Source organism: Podarcis bocagei (genome assembly GCF_964188305.1).
Source record: "Podarcis bocagei genome assembly, chromosome: 3".
Classification (NCBI taxonomy): Eukaryota; Metazoa; Chordata; class Lepidosauria; order Squamata; family Lacertidae; genus Podarcis; species Podarcis bocagei.
In genome coordinates this window covers 62,295,154-62,321,402 of record NC_138127.1, presented here as the reverse complement: position 1 = coordinate 62,321,402, position 26,249 = coordinate 62,295,154, and the positions used below count along the sequence as shown (strand labels likewise).

Below are 26,249 nucleotides of genomic sequence, written 5' to 3'. Positions count from 1 at the left end.
GCATAAATACTATAGGAGTTAATGACATTTCAAAATAACAGCTGCTTTTAAAAATAACATTAAGTACTGGTGTGTGTGCATTTTTAGCATTCCCTTGATTTTGGTAGGTAGTGTAGCTGAACAGCTGCAGATTGTGTATTTTCATCACAAGTTGTGGCAGTTGGAAAGTTACTCTACTTCTGCCTATCCAACAAAGGTAGTTTGATGTTTGAGCAGCTAGATCAAGGTCACTTAGTTTCAACTACACACAGTACAGATCCCCCCCTACTGTGTATAACAGTATAGTAAGTCACTGAAAGGAAAGGCACCTACAGGATTATTTTGTATGTTCTCACAAACTTTCAATTTATTCTTTTATGTAATTGTGCTTAGTAATAATTCTCTACATAGACACTCACATATTCAGACTATGATTAATACAAATGAGCTGTCAATGGTGCAATGCTTGTTTGTAATATACAAGAGATCTGAAGCAAAATGTTGTAGCTTTGCGAGTTCTGTTCACTGTTACTATCACTCTAATGCATGATAACACAACTCAGTTCATTTCTCCTCTGGTTTTCTACCCTTCCCTCCAAATATCAGTCAGTATTTATTGGCCATTGAGTAAGCATAGTTCTCATTTGGTTATTTTGTGTTCCCCTCTTGGTTTTTTATCTCCTAAGCATTTTTGTACTTCTGAGCAATTTGGGCTCTCCCAAGCCCACTAATGTATTAGTTAGTGCTCACAGCCTGGACTTCAAAAGCATAGGGAATGGTAGAAAGATTATTTACTGAGATGTGCTTACTGTGTTGAATCTTAGTAGCCTGCTTAAGATCTTGACCAGCTTCTTTCTAGAAGCTTTACCATAAATCCTTAACTAATGGCTTTCACAATACTACTTGATTCAATAATGACCATCTATGTTCTAGAAGATTTCGAGGCATGATTTTGGCCCAAATCTTGCAGTTACCACCACTAAATATTCAACTGTTGTAACTCTTTTTCAGGTCAATTGCAACAGTCAGTGTACTTGAGTACATGCCTTTATCATGCCTTATATTTCTGATTGAAGTTGTCTTGTGATTGTGGCACTGCCCAAGCATGTTGGGGGACCGGGCGGGGGGGGGGGGGGCTCAGCTGATGAAGCATTTCAGCCTCAGTGATGACAAGTCAAGACAAGTGAGATAGGCAACTATGTAAGGACAGATGACATCCACCCAAGAGTTCTTAAAGAACTCAAATATGAACTTGTTTATGAGCTATACTTTTGTTAGAAGATATCCAACTGTGTTGCTCAGCTGATAGCAAAACGTCTATCAGAAGAATGGGGGAAAAAACAATTTTCAGTGAACCCCACTCCTCCCTGAAGCACCCAAGTTCCTCCAAAATTGTTCTGGAGGGGTCAGCTTGAGCAAATTTAAGGGGAATGTGGAGGGGAATTGTGAAAAAAACGATTCTCTCCATTCTTCTGACAGAAGCCTTGCTGTCAGCTGATCAACACTATCGGCTATAACCCAGTGTAATTTGTCTGTAAGATCAGCCTCTATACTTGAGGACTGGAAAGAGGCCAATGCAACTTTAAAAGAGGGAGGCAGAATCCAGGAGTGATCTGAGAAATGGCAATCTGGTTAAGCTTAACATCTATTCCTGGAAATTACTGAGCAAGTCTTGAGGAACAAGTTTTGCTGATGAAGAATCAGTGTGATTTGTATAAGGATTAGTCTTGTGGTTAAAATAAAAAGGGATTTTGAGGAATCCAAAATGAAATCTCCAAATGGGAGATTAAATGGGCAGTAAAGGTAAAGGTAAAGGTACCCCTGCCCGAACGGGCCAGTCTTGACAGACTCTGGGGTTTGTGCGCCCATCTCACATCTATTGGCCGGGGGCCAGCGCTGTCCGGAGACACTTCCGGGTCACGTGGCCAGCGTGACAAAGCTGCATCTGGCGAGCCAGCGCAGCACACGGAACGCCGTTTACCTTCCCGCTGGTAAGCGGTACCTATTTATCTACTTGCACCCGGGGGTGTTTTCGAACTGCTAGGTTGGCAGGCGCTAGGACCGAGCAGCGGGAGCGCACCCCGCCGCGGGGATTCGAACCGCCGACCTTTCGATCGGCAAGCCCTAGGCACTGAGGCTTTAGGCAATGGGCAGTAGATGTGATTAAATGTAAGAAAATGTAAAGCGATGCACACTGGAACAAAAAGCCTAACTTCACAGATATGTGACTTTGCAGTGGTTTGAGCAGTAAAGTGATCTTGGAGTTGTAGTGGATAACTCAATGAAGATGTCAACTTAGCTATAGAAATCTGAATTTCATGTTGGTGATAATTAGGAAAAGGATTGAAAAGAAAACAATCAATATCATAATGTCATTATACAAATCTGTCATGAAATCACACTTGGAATACTGTGTTCAGTTCTGGTCTTCAAAAAAAGACGTGGAGTTGGAGCAGGTTCAGATTATGGCAGCCAAAAATGATCAAGGGATTGGAACAACTCTCCTATAAGAATAGATTACAACACTTGGACATGAGAGAGTTGTATAAAAGTATGCATACTGTGGAAAAAGTGGGTGGACAGAAGTCCCCATCCCCTCGCAATACTAGAGTGGGGGCCATCCAATGAAGCTGCATGTTGGAAGATTTATGACAGATGAAAGAAAGTACTTCAGTTAAACTGGAAATTGTTCCCACAAGATGTAGTGATGTCCACTAAACTATTCACCTTTAAAAGAAAAGTTCATGGAGAATAAGGCTATTGGTTGCCTCCTCCGGTATTGGAGACAATATGGACCTGAATGTCAGTTGCTGGAAAGCACAAGTGTGGGGAGTGTAATGTTGTGCTCATGTCCTGCCTAGGGGAGAATAGTGAATCAAGGCCATCACAATCAGAGAACAGATGGGCCACAAGCAGAAGAAAGAAGTTTATGTAGAACAGATAACAGCTGCACACTATGGGTCAGGTTATACATATTGTGAAATTAAGGAACTGAAATACATTGTAGAAGGCACTAGATAAGAGAGGTGAAAGAGGACAAGCCAAGTACTGGTATTTGAGTGAATCCATGTTAAAGAATTCTTAAACATGAGCCACTATGGCAGAGCTCCTCATGTGTACGCTTTACAGTGTTCCCATCACTGTTAAATGCATCTTGCCACACTGTCCATGGTTGTCAAGTGTGCAGCGGACCTTTCTGCATACCCAGTTCCTGCTGTGAACTCAGCCTTGGTACGCATCTATTGACTTTTTTCAGTTCCTGAGCTGTTGGTTGGCTGACCATTTAAAGAGGCTTTGGATTATAAGGGACATGACAAAGTTAAGAATCCTTGTAAATCCTTACAGTTGTTTGTCCTCACTATGGTAAGAATAGTTTGAGGGCTAATGGGAAGCAAGGAAATGCTCGTTTTAGATGTGTTATCAGCACTAGATGTGACTCTGGCTGCCACATTAAATTGGAGTGAGAGCATGAAAGGCTGATTTTTATATTAAAAATGAGTGCAAATAGAGAAGGGTACCTTGTCTTTCCTCCCACCCTCCCCCACCATACTTTGTTTCTTCAGGCATTTGTCGGCCTGGCCTAGAAGGTCTTCCTGAAGCAATGGAAAGTGGAGAGGTAAAATGAGGGAGGCTTAGGCTCCCTCATCTGCATAATACTGCAGTATATTTTGTCCCTCACGTGAATGAAATAAGTGAAGTTTTTAATCAATGGGTTAAATACACCCCCCCGCCCCAGTGCAGCAGTCTGTGTCCTCAAATATATTGCCATTAATCAGCATGCCTCTTCTGAAACAAGACATCAAATGTAGCAGTACCTGCTACTGTAATACCTGCTTCATGTAAACATCAGTATGATAGGAAATGAAACACTTTCTGCTCTTGCTGCCAGTTGTGTTTCCTGTATGTAAACAAAAGCAATCAGTTAGCAGAATGGGAAATTGTTTATTTGCAGGATGCTTGCTGTATGAACGGAAGGAAATGTTCTTTTACAGACATCAGCTCATTGTGTTGAGGCTACATTGCTGGCAAAATTGATTTTAGAATAGTTTGGGGAAATTAGCTGCAAAATAGGTGCATCTATTTTGAGTCCTAAAAACTTCTTAACTCTTTACATTAGTGTTTGAAGTTGAAGCTTATAGATCTCATAACCATCCCTATTCATAGTTTGTGAACAGGGGATTTACACAGTTAAATGAATGTAATTTTAAACAGGAAGTTTGCTGTTTGTGCACTGCCTTTTTAAAATTTTGAAGCAAAGATGTACAGCAATCTTGAATGCAATCTGAACAAATTAGCTAGGAAATATGTAGCCTGATAGTCTGTGGTTTAAAATTTTGTAGGATGCGTGATAACAGGACTCCAGTAAATCTCTGCACCCACCCTGCCTTGAAGTGAAATGAAGGTTGTTTCCCCACTAGAACACTTTACTGCCACTGAGACCTTGCTTTTCATTGGCTGGGGGCTTCACACAGGACTTAATAGCCCACCATTACCTTTCCATGTAGCTATTTGCTTAGAATTAAGTCTATCCAAGGCAGTGTATTACAATATAAACATAAAATTGCAATAATGTAACATGATGTTTCAAACATTAAATTGCAGAAACAAACAAGCAAGAATACATTAAACTATAATTCAGGCAGTACAGAATAGTTTCCAAGCCACAGCAATAAAAAGTATATACAATAAAATAACATGTGTTAAAAAGCACATGAAACAGGTGTTTGTCTTTTTTAACACAGCACATCCATTGAGAGGGAGATCCATAAAGTGGAGACCACTGTACTTTGAAGTCTCTGTCTCTGAATCCCACCAATTTGACAGATTTTAAAAGTGAACCAGTGAGCAGTCCCTATATTCAGCAAAGGTCTCTCAACATTAAGGATCCCTCCTTGCAAGTTTTGCCCCTTTATTGTTTTGTCATGAGCATGATAGTTCTTTTTAGAAAGCTGATTCTTAACAGACCTATGGCCCCACCTGCACTATACATTTAAAACAGTATCATGCCACTTTAAACAGTTATGGCATCCCCCAAAGAATCCTGGGAACAGTCATTTGTTAAGGGTGCTGAGAGTTGTTAGGAGACCTCTGTTTCCATTAGCAACTGCAATTCTTCGAATCACTCTTCCCAGGGAACTCTAGGAATTGCTAGGTGTTATAATAGCTCATAATTTTGTATGTTTACAGATCTAGATTTGTCTTGTCAGGTTGGCAGGGAAGGGTTTCTCTTATTTTGTGCATTCTTAGAAATGGATTCTCATTCGTGGATTTAATTTTAAAATGTATTCTCCCTTGCTGTTCCTTTATCAGCAGACATTTATTTAGAATTTCTGAAGTTCTAGTGGGCTAGTTTAGATGTGTTTCCAAACATTTGATTCTGTGAAGCAGATAACTTGATGTCATGGACTACTACTCTACCCCTTCATCTTTTGTGTTCTAATTATTAGATTGTACTCCAGTAGTCTTGTCTGGGGAGGATGTTGTAGTACAGATTATTCAGCACCTGTGTGCTTCCCAGTTAAGTCTTAGGTGCAATCATTTTATTTTACTTTATATTTAGCTGGATATTCTTGGGTCTGTAGTATGTACTGATATAATTTTATATGTCGTGAATGTATGTTACACAGTATCAATTCATTATGGAATATTCATTGTACTTTTATTCTCTGTCTGTAAAATAATTTTAATCACTAAGATAATTTAATGTAATAGTATTTCCGAAAGAAGAAGAAACCTTTTTGTTACATAATATAAATGGAAACCCATTAAGTTGAAGACTATAATTTTAATTTGCTTCTACCTGTATACTCCCAAATCTTTCTATTCCAGATAGCCATTAAAAGAGCTATGTAACTAAAACAAATAGTGAGCATGCCACACATAATGCTAAGCCAAAACATGATTTAGCACAAACAACTAAATGTGCATATTTCCAGGCCAAAGGTTGCAGCTGTATTGCTCCTGCCTTAGTTCTGCTGCCACCATGTCACCCGGGTCTAAGCCATGGTTTGCCTTAGCATTGTGTCTGAAGGTCATTTGGTATTCTTTCAAGCTGAGCAAGGTTTTGAATCTAGTAGCTTCCTCTGCTAATGACGCAAGAAGACTATGTACATTACAAAACTTCTTAGCTGTAGGTAGTTTTATATGTATGCTTTTGTAGTACATAATGCTTCTGAAATGTTGGAGAAGACTAGCAATAAGTCTTTTTTAGACATTTTCATAGGAAATGGACTGGGATTTAAAAATCAGAAGTTTGTATTCTTCTTCCCTGAATCATATATGGTGCAACTGTCCCATTTTAAGCGAGACATCTTGGATTGACAGAAGCCGCCCTTGCTTCTGATCCCAATCCTGGATGTCCCATTCTGGCTTCTGTGCTCTGGCCCTGCCAGAACATGGGACCAAAAGATGGATGCTTTGTCATCTCTTCCTGTGGTGCGAGTCAGTTGGCTCACACCAGAGCGTAGGACCAAAAAACAGAAGCAAAGCCTTCCTTGCCCCTGTGTGTCACCACTCTTTTTTCTCCTTCCATTGTGGGACTTCTGGAAACTGGCTTCAGGAAGCACATCTGCGGAGGAGCTGGAGGCCGCAGTGATTTCTCCCAAGGCCATGCCAGCCATAGATGAGGCAAAGGCCATGGAGGAGGAAGCCACAGAGGTGGCAGGCAGTGGCAAACGAGTGGGTGATGGGAACTGAATCTTGCCTAATCAGTCCAAACTATCACTGCTTTGTTAAATTGACTGGGCCAACACATTATCTCTGCATAAAATAGTATATCATCATTATACCACATGCTGAAATCATGCAGAAAATACACTACTAAGAAAAGACAGCATACAGTCTAGTTTCATTCATAAATAACATTAGCTACAGAATGAGAAGCAAAGGATGTAGCTACAAATAACTAGTCAACTGAAGTCTCTGTAGTGTCAGCCTTCTTTACAGTATTTGGAAAATCATGGTTAAGCTCTCTTGTCACTAGCCACATACTGTAGCTTGAGCAGTCGTGTTAAGCCAAGGTTTGGTTTAGTGTGTCGTGCAAACCTGGTTTGTGTGAAATATAAGTGATTGGGTATTTCTTTAAAGTTTGTTCTGTTGTATCCCACCCTTATGCTACTACTAAAAGATTATTGCAGGGCTCTCTAAAATGTGCATTTTGAACTACAAATAGCTGAATATACAAAGTTGCCTCAGGGCTACTAATCCCATGAGATGGCAGCTTGTCACAGCTAGAAGGGCCAATATTGCGGTACCCTGATATGGAAGATAATTGTCTATACCTTTATATAATTTTGAATGTGTCATATTGGGACATTTGAAATCAGTCCAAATGGATTTCTTCTTTGTTTAAATTAATTTATTATATATAGGAAATGGTTCTGATGCTGGTGGTGTTTTAGAGTAAGGCTTTACATTTCGAATAGACTATGTGTTAATTGATTTCTTCTTCCCTTTTGGTTGACAGGTATGTGGAGTAAAAGTGAATTGCTGTCAACTTGATCTTGATCCGAAGTTATAAAATGCAGACCCAGAAATAAGTCCTACTGAACTACCTTCTGGAATGGCAACCTGAAAGATCTTTTGATACACACAGACACTGTAACTCTTTCTTACCTCACTTCATAAATAATGGAAATGTCAGGCCAACAGCACTGCTCTTGAAGATAAGGCTTTGCATTCCCTTCCCATTGCTTGGATATGAGTGATCACACATCACAGGAAGAAAAACACAAATCCAGCAGAACTTCCTTAAAGTTTAAGGAATCAGCAAGAATTATGCAGTCTGATGACTATTTTGCAAGAAAATTTAAGGCTCTAAATGGTAATATGGGCCCCCCTTCTTCTTTAAGTGCAACCAACAAAGGTGAAAGCAGCAACCCCGCCAATGGTACCCCAGCTATGCCTAAGATGGGTGTCCGAGCCAGAGTATCTGAATGGCCTCCTAAGAAAGATTGTACCAAGGAATTAAGCAAAGCTACATGGGAAAGTAGACCTCAAGTTAGTTATGACGGTGCTGGGTCAGCAAATGGTGACCAGAATGAGGGGCAGCAAAAAGAACCTCTTGATATAGAATTTGCAGAGGCAAAGTATGCATTAGGAGACATTTTTCTCCATTCACCACACAGAGGGCTTCACCCTATAAGACAAAGAAGCAACAGTGATGTTACAATCAGTGACATTGACACAGAGGATGTACTAGACCAGAATGCTGTTAATCCAAATACAGGAGCATCTCTCCATAGGGAATATGGAAGCACTTCATCAATTGACAGACAAGGTTTATCTGGTGAGAATTTTTTTGCAATGCTTCGAGGCTACAGGGTGGAAAACTTTGAGCATAAAACACACATGCCATTTGGATTTCCTGAATTTTTTCACTGTGATCCCACAATTTCTCCAAGTCTCCATGCTGCAGCACAGATATCCAGAGGAGAATTTGTAAGAATTTCTGGACTTGACTACATGGATAGTGCCCTGCTAATTGGCAGAGACCGGGACAAATCTTTCAAATGGAGATTGAAGTCAGAATCTGTAGAAACGTCACTCTTTAGAAAATTGCGGACTGCTAAAAGTGAACATGAAACTCTTAAATTCTCATCTGAACTAGAAGAAAGTAGACTTGATAAAAATGTTCATCCTTGGAATTGTCAGAAGTGTTTTGCACATTATGATGTCCAGAGCATTCTGTTTAACATTAATGAAGCAATGGTTACCAGAATTAATGTGGGGAAAAGAAAAAATATAACCACTGGGGCATCTGCTGCATCACAAACTTCAACAGTAGCCGGACAGCTTGGAAGCTGTGAATCTCCTATGGGGAGTAAAGAGGATCTCAATTCAAAAGAGAACTTAGATGCTGATGAAGGTGATGGGAAAAGTAATGACCTAGTACTGAACTGTCCTTATTTCAGGAATGAAACTGGTGGGGAAGGTGATAGGCGGATTGCACTCTCTAGGGCAAACTCAGCCTCTTTTTGTGCAGGAGATAGTTGTTCTTTTGAGTCTTCGCTAAGTTCACATTGCACGAATGCCGGTGTTTCGGTGCTGGAAGTACCCAGGGAGAATCAACCAATCCACAGGGAGAAAGTGAAACGTTATATCATCGAGCACATTGATCTTGGTGCATATTACTATAGAAAGTTTTTCTATGGAAAAGGTAAGCATTTTTTTTCTGGAATCTCTTGCTCCCAAAGGTTTCAGAACATTTGCTGAACTTGTGGGTAGTGTTGTGAGATGTGAAAATATCTAATGTAAAACGAAGCTCTGCTTTTTTAATATGTGTCTTAGAGGGCATCATTATGGCCCTCCTTAAAGTATTGAAAGCCCCAACCTACTTATTTAGTATTAATGATTTACTATTGGGGTTGTGTTTCTCTGACTTTGGTGTCATGTTCTTACATATGCTTTGACATCTTTAATGAAAACCATAATCTGGTCTCCTATTCTGAACGACAAGATTAAAGGAGTTAGGACTGTGAGAAATATTCTTTAGGAGAGTATCACACTGTCAGAGGTTGCAGCATCATTGTTTACAAGTACAAAAAACTGTCTTCCATCAAAATGCCATAAGTGATATGCTCTTATTCTCTAACTAGCATTTTATACAAATAAACCAGCTAATTTCATAAGTGCCTAATACATGTGAGGGTGATGTGATGAGTTTTAAACTCTATACTTAGTGCAAACAAGGGTTTAATATTGCTACAGATAAGTTTAAAAATACTCAAAATGACGCATTTTAACTTTATAAAGTGCATAAAGTGTGGTTAACCCATGGTCTGGATCTGGCCACCAAAGGCACAGGAAGTAGTGCCAGCACCTCCAATTTTATCTCTCAATCTGATCAGGAGATAGAGCTCTATCTGCTCTTTAAGGAACTAACTCTTCTCTAAAGATCTTTTCTAAAGGGCAGGGAGAGAGATTTTATCTTCAGTCTTGGTGCTAAGCAGCAGAACACTCAGATCAGAGAAAGAGTCTGGTGCTTGCTCTTAAATGGCAACATTTCCACCTACCCCAGCATTGGAATGGAGAGGGTTAAAATGTGTGCACCTGCATATCTGTCCCTGTGTATTTTGTGTGTGAGCATGTTTGTGGGCTGTGTGCCCACATATCTAAGGAATGGGTGTGTGGGGGCAGGGAGGGTCTGAGTGTGCTGTATGTGTAGTGTTTTTCTAGGAACGTGTGTGCACATTGACATGCATTGGCCATGTCAACCACTGGCATGTGGCCCTTGGAGGAATTGCTTTTGGGTAAAAAAAGCATTAAACCATATTTGGTATAAAGCGTTCAGTGCATTTGACCATCTTCCATCTAGTTTTGGTACAATGAGTGTATTCCCCTGAGTGTATTCTTGTTTTTAAGAGTCATTCAGTAGTATGTTGTGCATGTGCATACACATGCTGTTTCTTTGTTTCTGAGGATATTTATAAAAATATTCAAACTATTTGCTCAAAGTTTAGGGGCCATTCTTACCAGTTTCATATTTACGAAAGCTGCAATGCAGAATTGTAATTGTCTAAAATATGTGTTAACGGGCTGTTGCTTTGAGAATTGGACAAAATCTGGGTTTTAAAACAAAGTGTGATAAAATTTAGGTATATAATAAATACCTGCCTCTACTTAGCTTTAAGTGGAAGCAGATATTTTTATTTATTATTGAATGTTTGTGTGGTACGTATGGACTATGAAATAACTTTTAATGTTGATTCTTATTCAAGGTATGTGGTGTTAGGTGAAATACATTAAGAACATACCGGTAATCCTTCTTCCTATGTGATGGACAACAGAATGTAGACAGAAACCCCATGGGAGATTGAAACCTTCTGGGGTGCTCTGGAGAGAGGCTTATACAATGCTATAAGCCTCTCACAGAAAACTGAAGCTCTTTTGAACCTTGAAGGCCCAAGCCAGCCCATTGGAGACAGTCTCAGCATGGATGTTGAAGTCTTCCAACACTGCTGTAAAAGGGTTCTCCAACACCACAGCCAAGATTGCCTCCATCAGCTCAGAAAGGGAGGTAGTACAGCCAGGTAGACAGTACACTAAAAGCACAGGAGGGTTTGAAATAGCTGAAGGAATAACAGCAGGATTATTTAATGTTTTCTAGAAGTAAGTCCCATTGAGCTCAATGGCATTTACTCACAGCCTAAGAGAATTTGAGCTGTGTGAACTCGGAAGGACAAAAGGAATGCACCAGAAAATGATATATCAGTTAGGACTCATCAAAGGAGGACAAGTTTGAGAAAGGTACTCAAGCAAGACTGTAAAGTAACTAGTAAATAATTTTTATTAGTTTTAGCCATCTTTGCCCCATGCTTCAAGTAGATTTCCATGACAGCTCACAAAATTTCAAAATAAAATCTTTAATTAAAATGTGCAATCATAAGCTAAAAGCAACAATTCAAATTAGAAGATATAAAAATATAAAGGAGAGGAAAACATCTAAAATTCAAAAAATGGAAAAGTAAGGTTCTGTGAATACTCTTGAAGCACCGGTAAGTTCAAAGAAGAAATGGGAATGAAATTTCCCACTCCTACTGCCAGTGAAGGCAAAGCTAGAAGGATAATATATTCAGATTATTTTTATCACTTTTTAAAAGAGGCATGTTATTAAACAAATAATTGCTTGATTTGGGGACTTGCATGTGTATAAATAGTCATATTTGGCAAAAAGAAAATTCTGTCTGTCCACCTTCCAAAAATGTGGAAATTCTTTATATTAGATCCATTGCGACTTAAATATTCTTTTTTTTTAAAAAAAGTGTTGGGATATAATCTGTGTAAACTAAAACCTACTATCTTAATAGAAACTATGTATATAGACTTGTCAGTTATGAAAATGTTTAAAGCACATTTGACTAGCCTATGAAAATAGTCACAATGACATTTACTGCACTGTCAGTTTAACTATCCTCTTAAGAATTGTGCTCATCCATGTATGTCATCTCTTACTTCCATATAAGTGAATAGCAGCTATTCACTTTGTGTAAGAAAAAAATAAAGTGGGCAAAACCTGCAGACAGTAGGTATCCCAACTTCTGCCATGAGGAATCTAATAGGGGAAGCAATAGTCAACCCTCTTCCTCTGAACAGCTTCTTCTCCCCTTCTCTTTAGTCCTTTCCCAGGAATCTATTTTAGGAGGCTCTAGGCAATGTGGAGCTCCCATTCTGCCTGCACTTCTCCTTAACATGTAGGGTTTGAGGGAGTGGGAGGATTTGCATCCCTTGTTCTGTCTCACCCAAAAGTCTCAGTGTCCTCCCTCAGTCATTCAATCAGAGTAGGAAAAATAGGTTGCAGGAAGGAATAGAACTCAACATCTCTTACCCTTCTCATCAAACTTAAAAGGATGTTAGCTAGTTTTGAATGCGCATAGGTTTTGACCATATTTTGTGGAGGCTTGGAAGATGCAAATAATAATTTTGTTTAGCCAGAAGGCTAGATGCTACTCAGGCTCACCTTATTAATGGCATTACTATGATGATAAATATGAGTTGTAAAGAGCCCTGAGTGTAGAGAACTAAGCCTTGGTTTCAAAGAGCTATGAAGGTTGATGCAAGGGGCTTGCCATAGTCCAGTGGAATGTTTCACTTCTTTCTCCTTTGAATGCCATATCAGTACAGTGGTACCTCAGATTACATACGCTTCAGATTATATAGGCTTCAGGTTACAGACTCCGCTAACCCAGAAATAGTATCTCGGGTTAAGAACTTTGCTTCAGGATGAGAACAGAAATTGTGCTCTGGCAGCAGCGGGAGACCCCATTAGCTAAAGTGGTGCTTCAGGTTAAGAACAGTTTCAGGTTAAGAACGGACCTTCGGAACGAATTAAGTACTTAACCCGAGGTACCACTGTACAGTTCTTTTTTTTTTATAAAATTTTTATTGGTTTTACAAAATTTTTGAAAACAAACAAACACTTAAAAAAGACAAACATACATGTATAATTTCATGACATATTTTCATAAACCTCTTTTCTGAGACTTCCCCATACCCCCCCTTTCTGCATCCCAATGTCCATAATTTTATAGCAACTCCCAATTGTTACTTTCCAGCCTCTGTCATCTTAGTCATCTCTGCATTCTAACCTTATATCACTGTATCCCTTTGTTTCTGAAAACCACAACACTCTAACATTCGTTAAGTTTATAATAGTCCTTAAGATAATTTTTGAATTTTCTCCATTCTTCTTCCGCCGTCTCTTTTCCTTGGTCACGGATTCTGCCTGTCATCTCAGCCAATGTCATATAGTCCATCACTTTAATCTGCCATTCTTCCAGAGTGGGTAGATCTTGTGTCTTCCAATACTTTGCGATGAGTATTCTTGCTGCTGTTGTAGCGTACATAAAAAAAGTTCTATCCCTCTTTGACACCAATTGGCCGACAATGCCCAAGAGAAAGGCCTCTGGTTTTTTAGGAAAAGTACACTTAAGTACCTTTTTCATTTCATTATAGATCATTTCCCAGAAAGCCTTAATCTTCGGGCATGTCCACCAAAGGTGGTAAAAGGTACCTTCAGTCTCTTTACATTTCCAACATTTGTTATCGGGTAGATGATAAATTTTTGCCAGCTTGACTGGGGTCATGTACCACCTGTATACCATTTTCATAATATTTTCCTTTAAGGCATTACATGCCGTAAATTTGATACCGGTGTTCCATAACCATTCCCAGTCATCTGACATGATGTTATGGCCGACATCCTGTGCCCACTTAATCATAGCTGATTTGACTGTTTCCTCCTGTGTATTCCATTTCAGCAACAAGTTGTACATTCTAGATAAATTCTTAGTACTGGGTTCTAACAATTCAGTTTCTAGTTTTGATTTTTCCATCTGGAAGCCAATTTTCCTGTCCTGTTTGAAAAATTCCATTATTTGATGGTATTGAAACCAATTTTGTACCTTGTGCTTCAATTTCTCATAACTTTGCAATTTGAACTTATCTCCATCTTGTTCCAAGATTTCCCAATACTTCGGCCATCCGACCTCCATATTGAGTTTCTTCACTGCCTTGGCCTCCACTGGTGAGACCCATCTAGGGGTTTTGTTTTCCAACAGATCTTTGTATCTTATCCAAACATTAAACAATGCTTTTCTAACAATGTGATTCTTAAAGGCACTATTGACTTTATCATACCATAGATATGCATGCCAGCCAAAAGCATTATTAAAGCCTTCCAGATCTAAAATGTCTGTATTTTCGAGGAGCATCCATTCTTTCAGCCAGCAAAATGCTGCTGCCTCATAGTACAATTTCAAGTCCGGCAGGGCAAAACCCCCTCTTTCTTTAGCATCTGTCAATATTTTAAATTTGATTCTGGGCTTTTTGCCCTGCCAGACAAATTTCGAAATATCTTTCTGCCACCTCTTAAAACATTCCATCTTATCCAGAATCTGCAAGGTCTGAAACAAAAATAGCATTCTAGGCAATACATTCATTTTAATCACCGCAATTCGGCCTAACATTGACAATTTCAAATTTGACCATATTTCTAGATCTTTTTTAATTTCTGACCAACATTTTTCGTAGTTGTCTTTATACAAATTCACATTTTTAGATGTCAAATAAACCCCTAGGTATTTCACCTTCTTAACCAGTGTCAACCCTGTCTCCTCTTGAAACTTCTCCTTTTCAGTATCTGTTAAGTTTTTTCCTAAGACTTTGGTTTTTTGTTTATTCAACTTAAATCCAGCCACCTGGCCAAACTGTTGTATTATTTCTAAAACCTTTTTCGTACTAGTGTTTGGCTCTTGCAAAGTCAATACTAGGTCATCTGCAAACGCTCTTAACTTGTAATGTTTAGCTCCGACCTGCACTCCTTTAACCTGCTGGTCTTCCCTTATCATATTCAGCAACACCTCCAGAACTGAAATAAAAAGTAATGGGGAAATTGGGCACCCCTGTCGTGTTCCTTTCTCTATCTTAAGTTCCTCCGTCACTACATTATTTACAATCAATTTAGCTTTTTGTTCAGAGTATATTGCAGCCATACCATTCTCAAAACCTTGACCTACCCCCATCCCATGAAGATTCTTTATCATAAAACTCCAAGAAATATTGTCAAAGGCTTTCTCCGCGTCCACAAAGATCAATACTGCTTTAGTGTTTATGTTCACCTCTAGCTTTTCCAAAATGTCTATCACATTTCTTACATTGTCTGCTAGGTGTCTTTTGGGGAGAAAGCCTGCTTGGTCCCTATGAATCTTCTCCATCAACACTTTTTTAAATCTTTTTGCCAAAATGTCTGCAAAAATTTTGTAATCCACATTAAGTAGTGATATTGGGCGGTAGTTCTTCAGTTGAGTCTTTTCAGTCTCTGTCTTTGGTATGAGTGAAATATATGCTTCTTTCCACGATTCAGGTGCCTTTTTCCCCTCAAGGATCTCATTACAGACTTCTTTTAATGGTTGAATCAACCATTCCTTCAGCGATTTGTAATATCTTGAAGTCAATCCATCTGGTCCCGGAGATTTGCCCAGTTGCATATTCTGGATGGCAGCCTCTATCTCTTGTTCTGTTATTCTCTGGTTCAGATCCATCTTACTTTGATGAGAGATTTTTTGTAATCCATATTTGTCAAGGAATTTGTCTATATCTTCTTCATTTTGCTGGCCTTGAGTATAAAGTTTTTTAAAGTAACTCAGGAAGCAATTTCTAATTTCATTAGGTTTAGATATATTCTTTCCATCCACTTCTAGGCTTGTAACTGTATTTAATTTCTGCCTTTTCTTCAATTGCCATGCCAGAAGTTTGCCACATTTATTTGCTGATTCAAATGTCTTTTGCTTCATCTGCTTTATCTTCCATTCAATCTCTAGGTTCATCAATTCCATATATTGTGTTTGATATAACTTGATCTCTCTTAAAATCTCCTGGGACTTTGGTTTTACTCTTAATTTTTCCTCTCCTTCCTTTATCTTTTCCAAAATCTTTTCTTTTTTCTCATTTTGTTTTTTCCTCTTTATTGAGTTTTGTTGAATCAAGAAGCCTCGCATCACCGCTTTGCTTGCGTCCCAGATCACTCTTTTCTCAACGTCAGTCCTCAAATTTATTTCAAAATAGTCTTTTAAGGTTTTTTGGGCCTTCATAAGGATCTCCTTGTCTCGAAAGAGGGTGTCATTCATTCTCCATCTAAATTGACCAGTTGTTGTAAGTTTCATTTCCATCTTCACGGCGTTATGGTCGGAGCAAGTTTTTGGGCAGATTTCTACCTTCTTAATCTTTGGAGCCATTCCACTAGTAATCCAAATTTGATCAATTCTGGTCCTGGTCATCATTGCTTGGGAGAAAAAGGTTCCCTCTCTCTCCAGAGGGTTCCTTGTTCTCCATATATCTATCAAGTCCATATTTTCAGTCATTTCAAAGAAAGTCTTAGGAAGTCTCCCTTCCTTACTAATTGTTAGTCTTTGTGCCTTGTCCATATTAGTGGAGACCACTCCGTTCATGTCTCCCATAATTATCATATTGTAATCCAGATAGTCCGTCAAGGTTTCATGAAGTTTCTTAAAGAAGTCAGATTTGCCTTCATTTGGTGCATAAATTCCAACAACTAAGAGTTTTTCTCCTTGTACTTGTATCTCCACTGCCAAATATCGCCCTTGTTCATCTTTAAATATCATTTTTGGAGCCCATTTCTCTTTCACATATATTACAACTCCTCTTTTCTTAACTTTGTCTGATGAAACGAATTCTTGTCCTAGCCTTTTGTTTGTAAGTAGTCTCCTGTGGGCTCTAGTTATATGAGTTTCTTGTAGGCATATCAAATCCAGCTGTTCTCTATTCAATATATGAAATACTTGTCTTCTCTTCAAAGGCCCATTGAGCCCATTACAATTCCAGCTAAGGAATTGCAAAGCCATCTTGTTATTTCCCTAAAGCTCCTCCAACAGCTCCAAGTTGTTGCTCTTCTTCTGATGGTGGTAGTTTTTGTCCAATCGAGAGATTCAGAATATCTAGTGCTCTCCTCTGTTCTGCAAGTACGTCCACAGTTCCCTTCTGCAGGTCCTCCTGGTATCTTGCCAAGAATTTGTCTTTATCTTGAATTGTCTTGATTTTCACCTTCTTTACCTTGTAGTCGAATGACAGTCCTTGTGGAAATTCCCACCTAAAGCGGATGGAGTTTTTCTTTAGCAGAAGAACCAAGTCCTTGTAGAAATTTCTTAGATCCAGAATGTATTTTGGGATGTCTTTGAAGATCTGTACAGTTGAGTTGCAAATTTGCAGGGCCTTTTCAAAATGTAGTCCTAATATTTTGTCTCTTTCCTCCTTGGATCTAAATGTAATCAGGCAGTCTCTCGGAGTCTTTCTGTCCTGCTTTTTACCCAGTCTGAAAGCTGTTGTAATTTTAAATTCGTCTTCCTCCAGATCCCAACAGTCCACAAACTCCCGTGTCAAGTATTCCGCAAGGTTGTCTCTCTCATTCTCCGGAATCGATCTTAATTTCAAATTCCTCTCTTTTCTCTGTAACTCCCACAAGGCCAAAGTTGCATCATGCTCATAAACCTTCTTAGCAATCGGCTCTAATTTCTCCTGCGTCTCTCCAGCAGCAGCTTTAGCATCTTCGGCAATTTGACGTGTAGTAGCATTTTCCTCCACCAATTTATTGATAGATTCTGTGTTCTGGTTTAGTCTTACTGATATTTCTGTTAATTTTTGTGTATTTTCTGAAGTCTGTTTTGTCAAAGACTCCAGAGTTTGATTTATCTTGAGCAGAGCGTCTGTCACAGCTTCCATAGAGGCAGCTGCTCCTTTTTCTTGTTCTGTTGTTCCTGCTGGTCCTGGAGTTGCAGCTGAAATTGAGCCTCTTTTCTTTGTCTGTTGCTGTTGCAGCTGTTGTTGTTGTTGCCTAATTTTGGCTCTTGTGACAATCTCTTCTTGTGCGCCACTCATGTCAAGGTCACTTCCCACGGGAACTGTTTCCCGTTGGAAAATTCCACTGTCCTAGGCCGTGCCGAACTTTACTTTACCCTCTAGGGGGAGCAAATCAAAATGGCCATAAAATAAAGTATCCAAATACAAGAGCAAAGGAGGATGTCCAGAGATATAAAAAAGAGAAATTAACACAGTCAAAGTCAATGTTACTAAAGGCTTGTAGCTGCAAGTTGCCACAGTTTCCCAGTTTATGCTGTTTCTTCTTGTAATAAACTGTAGCCAGTCACTGTATAAACTTTGTGTCACAGTATCACTTTGCAGGCAAAAGTCAGTTCAGTGACCTATTGTTCTAAAGAGGCAGACCGTTTCGTACTTTCAATAGATAAGACAGCGGAGGATTTTTACTTCAGGTAAATCATGCAGTTGTTAAAGTCTCATTCACCTCCCCTCTGCCCTGCTAGCTGGAGGGGAGATCTAAAGTCTAAGTGCCCGGTTTAGTTAATTAAAAAGCAGGTTTCAGCGGATGCAAGTTTAAAGTCCCGTTGCTTTCACTTTCATGCAGTCGGGGGGAGGCAGACTTCCTTGATTTGATCTCCCCGCTTTTAGCTCAATTTTCAAAGTTTAAAGGGTCCCGATTGTATTTCAGTTCCTACTCACGGGAATTCCGTCCAAATTTTCTTTTCAGGAAGAAATCGGCGCTCTCCGCTTATGGCGACGCGGCTTCACTTCGCAGGCTGGGTAACGACTCTCAGCACCGCGCTCACTCCCGATGCCGATCCGTAGCCTTTAAAAAGGCTCTTTCACGGTACCGGGGGGCGCAAAGGTGCCCACCGAGTCTCCTTGTTCTCAGGCTTCAGCGCCTGAGATTTTAGGGGTCCCCCGCTCGCCGTAGCGGGTAAGACCCGAACTTGCGAAGCAGTCCTTCTCCGGAGCTCGGAGGCAGGACCGCCATTAAGCGCTGGCACCGACCGGAAGTCACCACTGTACAGTTCTTGGCACTGTCTCAGTTTTAAAGGCAAGGTGCATGTATGACTTGTTGGACTTCTATTCAAGAAAAACAGACAGTCCCCTTCATCAAATTTGTGAGGCGTTTTGCTGAGTTGTATATTTACCTGCAACTCAGGGAAACACTTTGTGCATCTGATGAAGAAGACTATAGTCCACAAAAGCTTATGCCATAATACATTTTTTAGTCTTTCAAGTGCCGTAGGGTGCTGAATAACAATATCAATATCAAAGGAACATTGGATAGCAATAAAATGTCTATTGACACAGAATATTTTTAAGAATCTGGCAGAGCAATCAAACCCCCACTTTGCATCAGATGGGGGTGGGTGGATAGGACTGGGCAGAAGTGTCCCTTCACCAGCTTTGTCATCCTCCCAATGGCCAGTGCCTGGAGAGAGAGACCAGCATCATTCTGCTGTTGTGGTGCTCCCCCTTTTTGTCCTCTAAATGTCTGAGTGGGGCATTGGCTCTAAGCTCTTCCCCAGCTCCAGGTTGCCCCACCACACCAAACTTCTGCTGCTGGGGAAGAAGGGAAGTTTGGATTCCTTTCTAAACAAATATTGCAAACACAATCCAGCCAGAGTTAAGGACATTTAAATACCACTGACTTCAATGAGGATATTAATGATGTGCTTGATTTTCTTCCTTACTCTGCATCCACGGCCATATGCAGTATGCTTCTGAATACCAGTTGCTGGAAACCGCAGGGGGCAGGGCAGAGTTCTGTTGTGCTCAGCTCTTGTTTAAAGGCTATCAATGGGTACCTCGTTGGCCACTGTGAGAACAAGCTGCTGGACTAGATGGGCCATGGGCATGATCCATCAGGGCAACTCACCTGCCAATCACATGTCAGTATTATGACATCAGAAGACTGATGGGAGGACTGTCCCACCTACCTGTCCGAATCCCTTGCTTGGTGTTCCCAAGCTTGGGAACTACAGTGCAAGCAGTGTTGCCAGCTCTCTGCTTTGCAAGCCTCTCTTTGCTGTGTGAGGTGGAAAGGAACAACATGGGGCAGCTTCAAAGAGCAGTGCTGGTAGGGAGAGTTGGCTTTCATTGGATGGAAGCTGCTTCTTCCTCTTTGAGCAAGGCACACTCCTCCTTACCATCACATGCTAGATGATTGGGAGCATGCCTTGCTCGAGCAAAGGAACTGTCAGGAGCTAGTGGGCCAGATGGGGAAATTTAAATTATTAATCTTAATTATAGTTAATTATTAATCTTAATTATAGTTTGGCACACAGTTTGGAAGTTCCCTACCCCCCACCTTAAATCAATAGGGTTTAAATATGCTTAACTTAGGTTGGATTATACTTTGTGTGTGCATTTAGAAATGTGAGTTTTCCTGCAAAAGAGAGTTAATTTACTTCTAATATAGTTGAAATTACAGTTGCCTCATTTGGAAGATGGGGAAATCTTGTTTTAAGAGAACCTGATCTGTGGATTGCCATGATTTCATGTGTGCCAAAATATACAAGATTAATTTCTAACGAAGTATTGCTCTGGCATCCCATATGCTGCAGAATGGGTCATAAACTAATATGTATGAAAAAATATTTTAGTTATTTGCATTTTTTAAAATGGCTGACAGTTTTCAGCTACAATACAGATCTATGCTGAACAGATGTCCTAACTTGCAATACACTTATTATGCTTTTAGGTTCGTTATCCTGCCTGCACATAAGACATAATAAAAGTGTAAACAAATAGGTCTGAGGGACTTTCCAATCTCAACCAGTAACATTTATCTGACAAACGAACAGGAATTTGTCAGTCTAATATTTCATTATTGTCTTCTCCTCTTTATGTACAACAGAGCATCAAAACTACTTTGGAACAGATGAAAATTTAGGACCAGTAGCAGTCAGCATCAGAAGGGAGAAGTTTGAAGATGCAAAAGAGAAAGAAGGTTCACAGTTCAACTACCGTGTAGTGTTCAGAACAAGTGAGGTAGGGTTTCTGCCAGGTGTGTTGATAGGTAGTTAAAGGACTTGGGACACAGTCCTATGACACAAATTTGAATAAAATTAACATATGCTTATTTATATGCATAGAAGCAAATTTAAATAGACTTTCAGACGGGGGAAATAAATGCTGGGGTTGCTGAGAGGGCTTATTCTGAGCTATGGGGGTACCATGAGGATTTTCTGGGCAATGTATACTGTATTATGCCCTCTGTCCTATCTGTAATCTATTGGTAAGAGCAGGTGTTTGCTTGTATTTTTTTCTCCTGTTCTGCCTTCCTTCAGTAATAGAGCCCAAGGTAGCATAAATGTGGTTTCCAAGCAATTTTCCACTGAGGCACTAACCAGCTTAGTTTCAGCAAATTAATGGCCAGACCATACCTTGGGACATGTGCTCAAACAACAACAACTAATCTCTATAAAAAAAATAATCCTTCCAGTAGCACCTTAAAGACCAACTAAGTTAGTTCTTGGTATGAGCTTTTGTGTGCATGCACACTTCTTCAGATACACTGAAACAGAGGTTTCCAGACCCTTCTATATAGTGAGAAGGTGGGGGGGGGGTATCTGTAACTAATCTCTGTTTCACACACACACATATGCTTACATGTCTTTTAAAAACTCAGTGCCATCCACACATAACACCTGTCAACCCCAGATTAAAAGAATACCAGATGTGCAGGAAAATACTGGATGTACAAAGCAGATAACTTAGGAAAATTAGTCTATTTTAAAGATGGGAATATGATGCTAAAGCCTGGGACATTGCAGGTGCCCAAGAGTTTTTACTAGTGCTGCAGCCTGCCCTGCTGCCCTGTGAACAAAGTTTGCTTTAAAAAAATAACTAGAAGAAGGGGAAAGGGTCAGAAGTCTGGGAACTAGTGCAAAATACTCTCTCTTGTGAATCACCCCTTAACAATGCCCCTGGTTTCCACACTGCTCCAGAAAGTACTGAAAGATATTCAAAGAGAAATAATAAATTCACAGAGCTTTCATTCCATATATAAGAATTGATATCACGTGAGCTGACTTCTGCTCTGCTCACACAACTGAACTTCCCCTTCTCCCCCTCATACCTCACGAAATCTGCTCCAGAGGGTCCCCTATCCTCCAGAGCAGATTTGAGGGGTGCATGAGAGAAGAAGAGAAAGTGAAGTTCTGTTGAGAAGGCAGAATCCCATTTCTATTTCTGCATGTGGACATGTAGGCACTTGCAAGGAGAAACAGGCAATTACTGGCAGCAATTCCCATAAGCTGCAGTGGCTGGAGAAAGTGCCACTGCGGTTAAAACAAAACCACAGAATCATAAATAATTATCTGTTTCCTTCCTGTTTAGCAGTTTGGTGTAAATTAGATGTATACTACATCTTGGTTCAGCACACTAGATGGATGGGAGCTATGGGTGATTCCCCCTGTTTATTACTAAGAGTGAGTGATACATGCTTTTTGCTGCCTGACAGTCTGGTGATACTCTGTTCTGATAGAGAGTAAACTTATTTTGGCCAGTCTAGATTGTAAGAAATATAATATCCCATGTAAGAAATATAGTCTTTAATTATTGTTATTAATTGATATACTGCTTAAGGTCCTGATGACTTCTAAGTTGTTTGTAAGTTGTTTATAAAACTTAAAACCAATTGTACAACATTGATAAAGTACAGAATAATTAAAGATATTTCATAATTAAAATATGCAATAAAACAATCACATTAAAACAGCACAGCAATTAAAACAAGAGAATCAGGTAAAGAAATCAAGATATGTTTGTGTAAACAGGTCCATCTTCAAAATCTGGTGACATGCCAATATAGATTTCAGCAGGGAGTGCATTCCAGAATTCTGGTGCCACCAATGAAAAAACTTCTCCCTTCATCACAAGCTGATCAAGATTAGGCCATGTTCTTGTGTGCCCAGGTTTCAGAGTGATCTATGGAATTGGCAGGAGAAAGGGGGCTGCTGTGTCTCTGCTCCAGGGTTTGAGAGTAATTACATCTGAATATAGCCAGCAAACAGTGAGATTAATTTGGGCAAATATACCCTAGTCTTTTAATACAGCACCTGTCTCTTACAGAATTCTGGAGAAAGTTAATGTTCAGAATGACACAGATGAAACACAAACATTTTTCTAGGGAAAGAAGTAACATAACACACATACATATATGTGTGTGAGAGAGATCTTGCCAGTAGAATCCAGCAACCCTACCCACCCACTATCTCTGTTTTTTCTTCCTATTTTATGTACTGTAACCCTGATTTCCATTATTATATTGGTTCTGTTCATGGGGTTAACAGTGGGAAGTCCTTTGTGAAGTGCCACCTGTGAGGAAAGTCTATTCATGTTTCCAAATCTGTGTTCCACTGGGTTTGACCTCGTTATTGTGCCTTTCTGTACTCTTACGATTTGTGTTCAAATACCTTTTCAATTTTGTAATTGCTATTGGTTTTATGTCATTCTGTTTTTCATTTTCAAGTTGTCTGATACCTCTAAAAACATCGGTAAATGCCGTTATAAAGTCCCGCTAAATCAAAGGGATTTAGTCGTGTGTGTGTGTGTGTGTGTGTGTGTGTGTAGGATTGCAGTAGTTTTACATTATTTTGTTGGTGTGCTTATAGATAGAATATGATGGCTCTTGTAGAATCAAAGCATATTGGAGCCTTGCAGTTCTTATGTCAGAAATTCATTTTCCCTATTGAGGAATGAAGGAAATGGGTACACTTTTCAAAAATAAACAGATGGTGAGCCTGAGAGTGTAGAAGATAAGTATGGCTGCAGATGCTTGACAGAAGAGGATTATAAAAGTATAAGCAGGCTTGGGAAGAGAGTGGAAAGGAATAATGTTTTGAGAGGGGGAAGGGAGAAAGGGGATGTGACATAGAATTCCTCTTTAACAAAATACTTTAAATGTCTATTTTATTTTGTGTTGTTGGATGTTCTAGCTATTTCTTTTTATAGTGTACTAACTATGTACTAACAGGGACGCGGGTGGCGCTGTGGGTAAAAGCCTCAGCGCCTAGGGCTTGCCGATCGAAAGGTCGGCGGTTCGAATCCCCGCGGCGGGGTGCGCTCCCGCTGCTCGGTCCCAGCGCCTGCCAACCTAGCAGTTCGAAAGCACCCTCGGGTGCAAGTAGATAAATAGGTACCGCTTACCAGCGGGAAGGTAAACGGCGTTCCGTGTGCTGCGCTGGCTCGCCAGATGCAGCTTTGTCACGCTGGCCACGTGACCCGGAAGTGTCTCCGGACAGCGCTGGCCCCCGGCCTATAGATGTGAGATGGGCGCACAAACCCCAGAGTCTGTCAAGACTGGCCCGTTCAGGCAGGGGTACCTTTACCTTTACCTTTACCTTTACCTTAACTATGTAAAGCACAGTAGAGTAATTTGTTGTAAAATAATGGCATGTTCAAGGTTTAAAAAACAATAGCATCTGAAGTCGTAGGAGGGATGCTAATTAAGCCTCAGGCACTTTCTTAGGCAGCTTTAACAAAAGACATACCTGGTTGTCCACCATTAATTTCAGTTATAGGTAGTTTTTCAGTTCAGTTTTCCTTCTCTTGTTAATTAATCATGGGAATGGCTGTGTATGACATTTGTGATAAATCTTTGTAAAAAGTTTCTCAGATCTTACATTGGCTAGCATACACAGAATTAAAGGATGCATTTTGCCATATAGTTTGCTGGTGCAGTTTATGAAGTTTATATAAAACCTTCTTGGGGGCTGGAAACTGAGCCCAAAGTGATGGTTTCATGCTAACCTCCAAGTGCTATTGCTGAAAATATACTGCTTGTGAACATGTTTCAATAGACACCTGATTCTGACCGTTAACTCTTCTGCTTATTTTATTCTTTTCAATGTGTGTCTTTAGTTGAATTTTGAAGTTTTGCTAATTGCTGTTGCCCGGCACCACAGTCAATGAAGCATAAGTATAGCCATGTTCAAGCATTATTGCTCAAGCTAGTGTAGGTTCCCCAACCTAGCACCATGTGCCGGATGAATGCATTTAGAATGCTCTCCACAATCCTTGATAGTGCAGTTCTATATAAGTTCAGTCAAATGCACTTAATCCCTTGTCAAACCTTACCATTCAGCGTAGCAAGGTTGGGGATAAGGCTAGCATGCATGGTCCTACTTCTCCCTACGCAGGTTCAGGCAGTAACAGCTTAATAGAGTTTGTATTTTCCTTTTCCTTGTTGAAGATTGTGTTACAATGATAAACATTTAGTAAGACATATACTCTTGCTGTAGCTTACCACGTTGAGGGGAGCCATTTTAGAAGATGCTATTCCATCTACTGCTAGACATGGCACAGCACGCGGTTTACCTCTTAAAGAAGTATTGGAATATGTAATACCAGAACTGAGCATTCAGTGCCTACGGCAAGCTTCCAACTCACCCAAAGTTTCTGAGCAGCTGCTTAAACTTGACGAACAAGGGGTAGGTATTGCATGCCTTGCCTGAACTTGCGTGCCTGTGAGTTGTCTTATTGCAGTGTTTTGTTGTCATAAATACAACTGAATTTGATCTGACCTGTCTGTGGAAATGCAGCTAACTGCATGTTAAGGAAGTGAAGGAGATTTTTAAGGAACTTTAACAAAAGGGAACTTTCTGTGTATTTATATTACAGTAAGATAATTTTGTAGGTTTTTTGGTTTTTTTACATGTTGGCTTATTTATATACTGCTTCAGATAAAAGTGGTTCACATAAAACAATAAATATACAAAATGAACATTTACACATACTAATCACAAGCACAAATGGCTGTACTTTCCATGGAGGTAAAATACAGTTTAGTAAGCCATTTTTGGTAAACACCCAATATTAGAAAGCTGCACATTGTATTAAAGGGAAAATCATTGGTTTGCCAATCTTTCACCTTTTCAGATTTTCCTTTCCTAATTATAATTAGCACACCTTATTCGCAGTGGCAGTCTTCTTACTTTATGTGGAATATATGATAGATCAAACAGCTGAAATTCTAATTGGGACTATTTAACAAGTTAACACTGCATGAGCAATGAAATGAACATATACTTTAAATTCAGAGTGAATAATGGTGAGATTAATTGGTTTGATAAGGCAGACACTGTTCTGCAAGATTATAAAAGGCATAATTGATCATTTTATATAGAAATGCATATATAGATACGGAAAAAGGAGCATCATTTTAGTCAGCCTTATACAAATATAAAAAAATTCCTTCCAGTAGCACCTTAAAGACCAACTAAGTTAGTTCTTGGAGTTGATGGACTTCCATTTCATACGGCTCAATGTGGTGCCTTCCATGGTTCCAGTAGTAGATAGGTAGCCGTGTTGGTCTGCCATAGTCAAAATAAAAAAATTCCTTCCAGTAGCACCTTAAAGACCAACTAAGTAAGACCAAGAACTAACTTAGTTGGTCTTTAAGGTGCTACTGGAAGGAATTTTTTTAT

General features: G+C 39.7%; 1 protein-coding gene across 7 annotated transcripts in view; it reads left to right on the top strand.

The window, feature by feature from the left end:
* Positions 1 to 26,249, top strand: part of SIPA1L2 (signal induced proliferation associated 1 like 2) — an 87,172-nt gene that overhangs the window by 9,508 nt on the left and 51,415 nt on the right. For all 7 annotated transcript variants that reach the window (XM_081186195.1, XM_081186190.1, XM_081186193.1 and 4 more), the window contains exons 2-4: positions 7,445 to 9,136; positions 20,675 to 20,808; positions 25,065 to 25,253. In XM_081186195.1, coding sequence (XP_081042321.1) covers positions 7,678 to 9,136; positions 20,675 to 20,808; positions 25,065 to 25,253 — 1,782 coding nt within the window. In that variant the 5' untranslated portion in view covers positions 7,445 to 7,677. The remainder of the gene's footprint in view (positions 1 to 7,444; positions 9,137 to 20,674; positions 20,809 to 25,064; positions 25,254 to 26,249) is intronic.